This window comes from Nelumbo nucifera, chromosome 3 (genome assembly GCF_055504915.1).
Source record: "Nelumbo nucifera cultivar China Antique chromosome 3, China Antique-T2T, whole genome shotgun sequence".
Taxonomy (NCBI): Eukaryota; Viridiplantae; Streptophyta; class Magnoliopsida; order Proteales; family Nelumbonaceae; genus Nelumbo; species Nelumbo nucifera.
The window spans coordinates 13828176-13839695 of record NC_142651.1 but is presented as its reverse complement, the minus strand read 5'-3'; the positions used below and the strand labels follow the sequence as shown (position 1 = coordinate 13839695).

Genomic DNA, 11520 nt, shown 5'->3' with positions numbered 1-11520 from the left:
AGCAATCTATGGGATGGCCTCTGTTTCCTTAAACTCGAGACAAAATGGTTTTTAAATTCTATTTCTGAAAATCTTCAAAACTCCAGCCATCTTGAAGACTTAGACCCGAGTCATTAAATCGATATTCTATCTAATGTGGGATCTAGAGTTTTTGGGCAGATTGGGTCTGATTCAGAGCCAATTCAGGCCAAACCTGAAAACTGGACCTCAGGTTTCGGTATGTTCCAACTTCCAACCATAAGTGAAAGCCCCGAGTACCACCAAGCCCAGTCGCTTGGGTTAAACCCAACATAACCATGGCTGCAATAATTTATACAGACTTGAAGTCTTGAATAGATTTGGCCAGGCTTGGGTAAGTTGATCTAGTAATAAGAAGCTCTTTTTATTTATTTTACCTTTAATTTTAGATTTTATAATTATAAATAAAAGAGAATATGCACAAATATATATACCACACTATTTTACCTATTCAAGTACATGTTTATCATGAAATTTCAGGCCTAGACCCAGACCGGAGCCCAAAAACCTGAGAGTTGATCTCGCCGAAGTTGCAGTCCACATCTCATAGTGTCTGGGACCGTCATGCCTAACTACTTGCCCTTTCTCAAGCGTCAATAATTAGGATCAATCACTGAATCGAACATCACCATGTATTACCACCTGTCCAATTCTTCCAAATTCAGGATACATCATCGAATGGGCCCAAACTACACGTTTAAAACTGTCTGCCACTATAAATCAGTTGTTTCATCAGATAATTATTGATATCTGTATTCAGTAATATCAGAGATTCAGAGGGTTTCAACTTTGTTCCGATGCTCAAGAGATTCAACAGGTGGTAGTTCATAGGTGCCTAGGGCTGGCGTTTGACAAACTTCTTACAAGTATAAAAAAAAAAAGTTTTAAAAAGAACTACTTTTGGCTCAAAATTGAAAATTCACTCTTCAAAGTTCAAACAGTGACTCTTTGGTAAAGAATTTCAAAACCAAACATAACCAAAATATCCGAATCCCCAACATTAATCTTTATATTTTTATTTTTTCTATTTATGTTATTTATTTTTTCAATTCAGACCAAAGATCAAACATGAGAGCCCGAAAATAGGGATGCACGCAAGTATTCAACGTTAAGTATATCATAGTTTTTTTTTTTTTTAATCACATAATAGTTTTGTGCCACCCTCTTTAATATATATAAGTTTTTTTAATAATAAGTGAATATTTTTCATTACCGACGATAAATAGTACAAAATGAGCTTGCATCTCCTCGTGAAATCTAACCATTTATAAAGAATACCTCTGTACATAAATCTTAAATTTGTGTAGATATTTTCAATGTGCAGCTAGATTTTCATGTTTCAAAATCTTCATAGGGTTTTTGTTTTCAAAAGATCCCATCCTTACAAAATTGTGATGGGTCTGCTGCCAGCTAAAAGCATATTAACACATTGACAGAACAGCTTCCAGCTGCCCGCATTAAGGACCACCTCTCCATGACGTGGAGATCCTTCCAATGTACAGTCGGATGCCAAACTGTCAATTAACATGCTTTTTATTAGCCGTAGATTCAAGCTCTCTGCTTATTTGAGAGAGCTGAACCGCTGAAGTACAGCAGCTTCAGTAAATATCATTTATTTTTTAAGAAATCCCATCGAGGTGGACCAGATCCATTTAGCCCCTAAATCTAGAATCTGTCAACAACTCATTTAGCATGCACACCCCCCCCCCCCCCCCCCCCCCCCCCTACAACAACGTTTCACAGTACATAATATGTTCTTATTATGTGCATATATAATAATTTAGTTATATATTTCTTTTGTCATTTTTTGTGCATTTTAATATTTTATTTATAATATATGACATGATGGGTTGACTCATCATTTGACCTGAATTGTTAACCACTGATTTACCACCCAGAGATAAAAATGGTTCAATTTCTGAATTGGATTTTAAAACACTCGTTAAAACATAGTGATCCATTGCTTAAATTAAATCTCACTCATTGACTATGTAAGAATGATGCATTTTCAAATGAAATTGTTAGGACTTAGGATTATTCATGATTTCCTCCTGCTAGAGTTTGCACACTCAACATACCATTTGATGTAATGAGATTGTCCAAATTGATTATTCTTTTCCCTCCTTTTTTTTCATTTTAAGTATCAACTGCGTTTCAGTGAAGATGGAAGCATGATATGTTACTTTTTAACAATCAGATTAGTCCCTTTCGACACTTATTTATACACCATCTCATCGATTCAGGACTTTTGAGGTGCTGAATCAAAACTAATGAAACAAGAGATGCAGTTTCGAAAGCCAAAATCTTATCAGAAGCGGTGCACGTGCGTGCTCCACTAATTCCACAAAGCACAAGATGGGTAATATTATGAAAAAATCTTAGCATATGATACAAGAGAAGTAGGAGATATAACAAAGACTACATTTTTAAAGAAAATTTACCTTGTCCAGGGTGGGTTTTCTTTAAATGTCCCAAACTAAGGGTATGAAAAATGTAGTACATGCAACTGTTGAACAACGAAGCAATTGGTTTTCTCTATGACTCCATTTGGAAGGAGTATAAATACAATATGTAGAGTGCAAAATCTAGTATTTTGTATGTATTTGCACTGTACATATTCATGTTTGTACTCCTTCCAAACTGAGCATGAAAAGCATTGGTGGTTCAACTATTTTGAGTTTTCTTTCAGCCTAGAATTTGGGTGAGGAAGAATGCAAATTAATGACCTTCCTCATGGAGTGCAGTGATTTACAGAAATACAGAATCGATGTGAACAGTTTGGGAGTAAGACACTGAGACTGGTTCTGAGGCTTTCACCCCTAATTAAAATACACAGTTCAGAAAAAATTATACATGAAGTTTATAGATTTAGCTAGGATAACACTGAAAACTAGTTTACATTACCAAAACTGCAAATTTACAGCATATCTCATGAGAGATCTATTCAATTCCTGGGCTGATATTCTAAAGAACCATCTAAAATGAAGGGAACACTAAACCTTAAGGCTTAGTCCCAGATTATAACAAAAATGAAAACCAGATGAGTAATGTAAAAAATAAAAAACTGTTGCTCACATGGACTTTCTCTTCTTCTGTAGTCTCTGCAATTTCCTCCACTTGAGGTAGATCTGATATGACAACCCAGAGAAGACCATGAAAACACTCCCCCATTGCTTTGATGAAAGGGGATTGCCACTCAACAGTGAAGACACCACGATGCTCACAAACTTGCGGGTTGTGGTAATGGTGGTGTTTGCAAGTGAGCCAAATCTGCTTATAGTCAAGAAGATAAAGTTCTGGCCCACTGCTCCACACAGACAGTAGACAAAGATGTCCCAAGCTGCCTCTGGATGCTGCTTGCAGAACTGGACTGCCTCAAATCCACTGCCATGTGGCCAACCAAACATGTAGACCATGTTATATATGGAACCCCAAAGATTCATTCCAAACATTATATCCCAAGCACTTGTCTTTGGATACCTATACATGAGAAACCATGCTGGTTAGAAGCATGTCTGTTTAGGATGCATGAGAATGCATTAATTGCAAGAGCCAAATATCTAATTCTCAAAAGAAACCAATAAGAAATTATGAATCATAAACGGGAAAGAAGATGCAGACTTTCTCCCCTATAAAGAAAAAGAATATCTTCCTATTGCACCTTATGCTGCTACTCGATTTTCTTTTTCCACTTAAACCTTTTTCCTCTTTTTCCTTCTGACTTACATATGATGTTTTTACAGAAATTAAGATCTTGAATTAGATGCTAAACACCAATATCCAAGACAGTAATAAGCAAAGCTAACCCCTACAATATATGGTCATGTGAATCTGTGAGTCTTGAGACCAGACATGTCCTACCCACTAAAAGTATATACTTGTGTGACACGGCAAGCTGGCTAAACAATGGGCATATCAAGATAGAAAAGGTGTATGTTCAAACCATAGCATGGCTATCAAAGCACTTATTCAAAGATGCCCTGGAATTTTTTTCATACTTATTAGTCCCTTTTAACTCCTTACTTCCTAATACAATTGCAGATTTTGCAAGGGCAATGTCAAGATACATTCCATATAAGGCTATGTTTTGTTTGACAGAAAATAAGAGAGAAATAGAAAGTTAAGGGAAAGTTCTAAAGGAGTTTTGTTAATCTATTTAAGAACTTCCCCTCAACTTTCTGTTTCTATCTTATTTTCTGTCAAACCAAACACAGCCTAAGATTATCATTTCATGGCATAGCTTTTCTACATATTTGTCATTGTTAAGAATTGTCATTTGATGTATTAGCATATTAAAACTGGAAAAGAGAATATCAACAAAAATCCTTTCCCAGGTAGTTCCAACACAATTACAAGAATGGGCATTTTTTTTTGGTGGTAGGTTAGAGTTATTACTAACTGGGATTATCAATGAAATTAATAGCAACTTCATTACAGTGACAGAGAATCCATATATGCACTTTTAATCAACTCTTGAACTGTTAATAGCTAATACCTTGCTGTTATTGAATCCTGAGTAGCATTTGTAAATCCATCAAAAGCCAAGTTCAGGAAACACAGACCATATCCAAGGGGTGCATTTGGGTGAGCCAGTTTGCTTATGGTCTTTGAGCTAGTCTGTAATCAATCAATGAGCAAAAGATAAGGTAGATAGTTAAAAAGTAATAGACATATCAATCAATCAGAGACTCCTTTGTTTGCTCCAAAGCACAAAAAGGTAAAACTAAGACCCGACTTCAAAACTATAACTCAGCAGATAAAATGCCTCACCTTTAAAAGAGCAAATGCTGATACCCCTCCAGCAACAAGGAAAGTACATATATACTCAGGAAAAGTGTATTTAATTCCATAAACAAGTGTACCCATCAACATCACTGCATAGAGGTCAAGAATTCGGGTTTAATCTGAGTCTGATTCATTATTTTTAAAATAAAGAAAGAATTAAAAAGTAAAAATTTAATCACTTTTAACTTACATATATGAAATAAATTTACATAAACATAAAGTACTAAATTTATTAATTATAAAATCTATATGTATATATGATTGCGGATGACATACTAAAGATACCTGTTGGAAGTTGCATCCACATCTAGTTCCAGCAAAACTCAGAAACAAAAAGGGGAATGCAAATATGGCTGTTAAAACTAATAGTACAACCTCGTCTAGCACAAAAGGCAATCCTCTGGACACTCTAGCTACTGTTCGAGCTGCTCTAATTCAGCTGGAAAATGAAGTTGGTAATTCAGCTCCACCTCCTCAGACACCATCAGCACCCCTTACCTCAGTTTTTGCTCCTTCAGGTAATCGGGCCTCAGCTCACCATGCCTCAGCTACAGGTAATACAGAACATTCATGGATAATAGATTCTGGAGCATTTGACCATATGACTGGCTTGCCGTCACTATTTACTACCTATCACTTATCTTTAGGCGGATACAAAGTGTCCATTGTTGATGGCTCCCTCATTCCTATTTCTGGCAAGGGAGACATCAAGTTGTCTAATGCTATTTCCTTATCTTCGGTTTTGCATGTTCCTAAGCTTAGTACTAACTTGCTTTCAGTTAGTAGCATTACAAAAAACCAGAATTGTTCAATAACCTTTTTTTCGGATCGATGTGTTTTTTAGGATCTAGAGACAAGGAAGGTGATTGGGACTGGCCATGAGGCAAATGGAGTCTATCTGCTTGGAGGGAGTCCTCATTGGGAAGATAGTGAGACTAAGAGGTCTTGTGTTTCTTAGTCTGTTGATCAGGTTTTGCTTTGGCATAATAGGATGGGTCATTTATCTTTTCGGGCTTTGAAGAGTTTGTTTCCTAGTTTATTTGAATCTATCTAGATGTCTAGTTTGAAATGTGAGAGTTGTAAATTTGCAAAACACTGTAGGACAACATATTCATTAAGTAATAATAGAAATAATATTCCCTTTGAAATTGTGCATATTGATGTTTGGGGACCTTACCGTACCACTGCCATGGGGGGGTACAAATATTTCCTATTGTTTGTTGATGGCTATACTCGTTTTTTTGTGGATTTATCTCATGCATTCTCGAGATGAGGTTCCAGCATTAACCCGGATCTTTCATCAGATGATTTTAACCCAATTTGGGGTTAAAATCAAAATTTTTAGATCTAATAATGCGAAAGAATATTTTGCAAACCATTAGCCTCCTATTTGCTTGAACATGGGATTATCCATCAGAGTACCTGTTCTCAATACACCACAGCAAAATGGGGTTGCTGAGAGAAAGAATAGACACATATTGGAGGTAGTCAGAAGCATTATGTTTACCTCCCATGTGCCTATACATTTCTGGGGGGATGCTATTCTTACAGCAGTGTATCTCATCAATAGAATTCCTTCACGGGTTCTTGACATGAAACCTCCATTTACCCTCTTATATCCTGATAAAGAGTTATTTACCATTCCCCTTAAAACCTTTGATTGTACATGCTTTGCTCAGATTCTTGGCCCTCATTGTTCCAAGTTTGACCATAAGGCCTCAAAATGTATTTTCCTTAGTTATGCACAAACTCAAAAGGGATATTGCTGCTATGAACCTACGTCTGGGAAAAGATTTGTCTCAATGGATGTCACTTTCTTTGAAAATGTACCCTATTATCCAAGGGTTTCTCCTCGGGGGGAGAGTAGTAAGGTTGGGATTAACTCGTCAAAAGTTCCTTTACCTATCCCATTAAGTGAAGAGGGGTGTAATGGGGAGGGCTGTCAGAGATGCAGGGATGTGAGAGTCTATCACAGACGATGGAGACAAGTTGATTTCGAACATCAACAGTGCAGGCTAGTCCCAGTCTCCTCTACAGGTCCAGATCCCGATACCACAGTAGCCCCAATTCCTTATGCAGAGCCAGATCCAAGTACCACAGATACTACATATGAGAGACATCCCACCATGGAGCCTTCACCTTCATTAGATGATCTTGATCTTCCCATAGCAGTTCGTAAGGGCAAGCGTCGTTGCACCACATTCACAGCTTACAACATTTCTCAGTTCTTGTCCTACAATCATTTGTCTCCCTCCTATAAGTCTTTTCTCGCACCCATTGTCGATGTTCCCATTCCTAGAACAATAAAGGAAGCTTTGGAAGTACCAGAATGGAAAGATGCAATAAAAGCAAAAATGGATGCCCTCATCAGAAACAATACTTGGGAGATAGTTGATCACTCTAAAGGTAAGAAACCGGTTGGATGTAGATAGGTATTCACTATAAAACATAATGTTGATGGTTCTATTGAAAGGTATAAGGCCGGGTTAGTTGCAAAAGGATTTACTCAAACATATGGTATTGACTACTTGGAAACTTTTGCACTAGTAGCAAAGATGACCACTATCAGAGTCTTATTATTTCTTGCAGCCAGTTATTCTTGGCTGTTGTATCAAATGGATGTTAAAAATGCCTTCCTCAACAGAGACTTGCAAGAAGAAAATTTACATGCAGTTGTCTCTTGGATTTTATGGTACAGAGATAGGAAGGAAGGTTTGTCGGTTGAACAAAGCCTTGTATGGACTAAAACAGTCCCCTAGAGCTTGGTTTGATAGATTTAGATAAGCCCTTTGAAAGGTTCGGATATGTACAGGCTCAGTCAGACCACACCTTGTTTATTAAGAGAATGGATTCTTCCTTAACCTTTTTTGCTGTATATGTGGATGATATTGTAGTAACAGGAAATGATAATACTGAGATTGAGTCCCTTAAGCAACCCCTTCATCAAGAGTTTGAGGTAAAAGATCTAGGAGAACTACGATACTTCTTGGGCATTGAGGTAGCCAGGTCCAAGCATGAGATTTTTGTTTCTCAAAGAAAGTATGTTCTTGACCTGTTGAAAGAAACAAGAAAGTTGGGTATTAAGCCTGTTGACACACCCATTGAACAAAATCACAAGATCAGTGCAGAGGGTGGAGAGTCCCTTGAAGATGAAGCTGAGTTCCAACGGTTAGTTAGAAAACTTCTCTATCTTTGTCTCACTCGACCCGACATCAGTTATGCAGTCAGTGTGGTTAGTCAGTATATGCACTCTTCTAGGACTACTCACCTCCTTGCAGTTGAGAGGATACTAACATATTTGAAGAGGTGCCCAGGTAGAGACATTTTATTCAAGAATAATGATCACATGGAGATAGAAGTTTACACAGATGATGATTGGGCTGGGTGTATTAATGATCAAAGATCTACCTCTGAATATTGTGCTTTTATAGGAGGTAACCTTGTCTCTTAGAGGAGTAAGAAACAAAATGTTGTTTCTCGTTCCAGTGCTAAAACTGAATATATGTCCATGGCAAATGGTGTAGCTGAGATTCTATAGTTGAGATCATTATTTGAGGAGTTAGGTATTGTTTATGAGAAGCCCTTGATGTTTAAATGTGATAATCAGGCTGCCATCAATATAGCCCATAATCCGGTACAACACGACAGAACTAAGCATATTGAAGTGGATCGACATTTTATCAGAGAAAGGGTTCTCAAGGAAGTATGTCTTCCATACATCACCTCCGACATGCAACTAGTAGACCTTCTCACCAAGGCGGTTTCAAGGAAGAAGTTAGAGGCAGATCTATGCAACTTGGGAATGGCAAACATCTATTCCCAACTTAAGGGAGAGTGTAGAGAACACTAATGTGGACCCCACTAAGGTGGTCCCCACTATTCGTATGTCAGCAACAAGTTATGATTAGGATTAGTTCTTTATGATAAGATTAGAACAAGTCTTTTATAAGATTAGGATTAGTCTTTTTTCAGCTTTATCTTATCTATCTTATCTTGCCATGTAAGCAATTCAGTCCTTTTACAAGTATGATACTATGTATATAAATTTAAGAGGGGGGCGACAGTTTCAAACATCAATCCAACTCTCTTTTATCAAAATCTCTCTCTCTCTCTCTCTCTCTCTCTCTTTTCTCCCTCTTCTTTTTTTATTCTTTTCTTCTCCTTTTAAGTGTCTATTCAATCTTGAGCGACTACTAAAAATACAATGGGTGATTATTATTATTAACTTTTTGTGCATCCATGATTTTTTTCTCTTCATTATTAATGATAAATTTTAATACTAGAAATTTTGCTTGTTATTGTGACCTATAATAATATACAAAAGCGCATCAAAAATTACCTGGAATCATTTTGGAGGATTTTGCAAGGACCTGCAAGTAGAATAATAGAATAAGAAAGCCACTTTCCAGAATTGCATAAATTCAATAGTAGGAATATTTCACGTTAAGAAAAAAACAGCCCTAAGTGTATCCAAATAACAACACAAAGAAAACATGACAAGCTTCTACAAATTTGGAGAGACGTGATTAAGTAAAGGTTTCATATTTGCAATTGCCATCTACAGAACCTGAAATCGGAGATAACTGTTTCATGATACTAGAAATCTGTGCTAAAGAAACCAATGAATTCTAAATATAAAATATGGTACCATTGCATTTAGTTGCAAAGAAAATGGAAGGCAAAAAAAAAAAAAATCTAGAAGACAGTGGCTTTCCTTAGTTTGAATGACAAGGGAGACCAAAAGAGAATAAAGTTATGACAACATAGAAGCTTAAGCTTCATCCTTGAGGGTTGTGATGTATGTGCCTGGAAGTCCAAATGACGTATAACATGTGACACTTGTTAAACTGCTATTCTAAAGTGGAAGTCGCACTCAAAATAGCTTCCCTAGATCAAAGACACTCTATTTTGAAGAAAGAACCCAAGCGATCCCACCCGTGTTCAAAACTGAAGCAGTTAAGCTTTCATCTGAGCCAAATTTAAAGTTGAAAGCTAAGAAATTACAAGAATGTATAAAATTACCAAAGATGAATACATGTCAAACTTTCCTTAAAGTAACACAAATGGGGTAAAAAGGTCAAAACACAATATACAAAAGAAAGATGATATTTTTATAAACATAATTTTCAAAAGAAGAATTAAGCATACCTGTGCTGGGTAACTGATATACTTTAACGCTTCAATTCCCATGGCTGGACCTATCGTGTTGGTGATGCCAGCACTCCAATAACTCCACCAAGGAGCACCGCCAGCACTACCTCTGGACCACAGTTTTATCACTATTCACAAAGATTGTAGAAGAAGTATAAGGAGTAGCTTCATAATCTGATAGAACATTGAATCTAATGCTAGACGAGGAAAAGACAAATAAATGACTCAAATGCATCAAAAAAGTAAAAGTAAACTTAAACTTACTTATAAATGACCAGATTAAACAAACTACATTTTGAGCTAAGTTCAAGAATGAAAGATGCTCAAACCGTTTCCCATCTGGGCCAAATCTCTTGGTGGACCTGAAAACATGAGGAGATCATTTAGAAAACCTGCCACATTTTCTATAAATCGACAACTTTTTTATATCCCAAGGAGCCAAATGCTTATTTCAACGAAACATAATGAATTGGTATTCTAACATTAGACTGAACAAAGAAATAATAGAACTAGTTCAAATTGGCTAAATAAGAATCATTAATACTTCATCAACTGAAAAATAAAAATAAAAAAGAATTCCTAACCTAAGACCTCAAAATTCAAAATAGAAATTGAAATTTGACAAGGAAAAGAAAGAAAAACGCTCCGTAACTGGATTGCCATGGAATTCTGCAACTTATAAGTACGAACAAAAAAAAAGGAAGAAATAGGAGCACAAAAATATATACTATAATTTGGATTTAGGTATGTGTATACATTAATTTAGTGTCAAAGGCTTTGAATTTTGATTTTTTTATATAAAAATGGGAGTATGAGACTGTAAACGTTAGACTTTCCCTTCTTAAAACGAGCTCATCAATTCTCTTCCCCATCAAATCATAATTTTACCAAATATTGGTAACTACATAGCAATAAAATATTTGCATTCATATCCCTAGAGGAAAACATTGATTTGTGAACAGCGATGTTCATAAACGCAAAAGTTAATCTGTGAGAGATCCACGTCCACGGTACTAAATTCCCATATATTCAAAGAAAACTATCAACTGAAGAAGACAAAAGAAAATAATTGAAAACCAAATAAGGATCTGGAACTCACACTGTTTCCTGAAGAACACCTTGTGTTATATAAGCCGACCAAATTCCGAAGATGCAGAAGATCAGCACAAAAACACGGCCAACGCCGGGGCCGTGACCTTCCATTCCGTATGAAAGCTCAGACAGAGATTCTGCGGTGAACTTGTTCTCTTTAACAAGAACGAGCAAAATTATATGTTGATGATGGAGCTCTCTGAGTCTCCAATCGACGACTAACGGCAAACACCTTCCACTTCCGCGGCGGGCAGTATTAACTATTAATAGGAGGGGCAGAGCTACGTTAAATTTCCACGTGCCTGTTTTTGATTGGATGGTTGATGTAAGTCTATTTTGCCATTGGTTGCAATGCGAAAACCCGACGTGTATACTTTTTCATCGAGTAAATGGCTTATGACCAAAATCTCCCCTAGGATTTTGGTCAAATACTATGACGGTAAGTGGGTATGAGTATGACCTCTCCCTCCGGTA

General features: G+C 36.6%; 1 protein-coding gene across 1 annotated transcript; it reads right to left on the bottom strand.

Annotated features, from left to right (window-relative positions):
- Nucleotides 1-2795: 2795 nt before the first annotated feature.
- Nucleotides 2796-11284, bottom strand: LOC104597096 (UDP-galactose/UDP-glucose transporter 3). Its single transcript, XM_010258498.3, has 7 exons — nt 11054-11284; nt 10219-10316; nt 9952-10082; nt 9143-9173; nt 4789-4892; nt 4514-4635; nt 2796-3498 (listed from the first exon to the last, which is right to left on the bottom strand). Exons 1-7 carry the CDS (start codon nt 11155-11157, stop codon nt 3090-3092), a joined length of 999 nt encoding a protein of 332 aa, XP_010256800.1. The 5' UTR covers nt 11158-11284; the 3' UTR covers nt 2796-3089.
- Nucleotides 11285-11520: the final 236 nt, after the last annotated feature.

Bases quoted from the DNA above. Each gene is read 5' to 3' on its own strand.
- LOC104597096 (XM_010258498.3), bottom strand. From the start codon at position 11,157: ATGGAAGGTCACGGCCCCGGCGTTGGCCGTGTTTTTGTGCTGATCTTC. The intron at 4,893-9,142 runs GTAATTTTTGAT...ACCTCTATGCAG, and splicing joins ATCCTCCAAAATGATTCCAG to TGATGTTGATGGGTACACTT. The intron at 4,636-4,788 runs GTGAGGCATTTT...GATTGATTACAG, and splicing joins CAGCATTTGCTCTTTTAAAG to ACTAGCTCAAAGACCATAAG.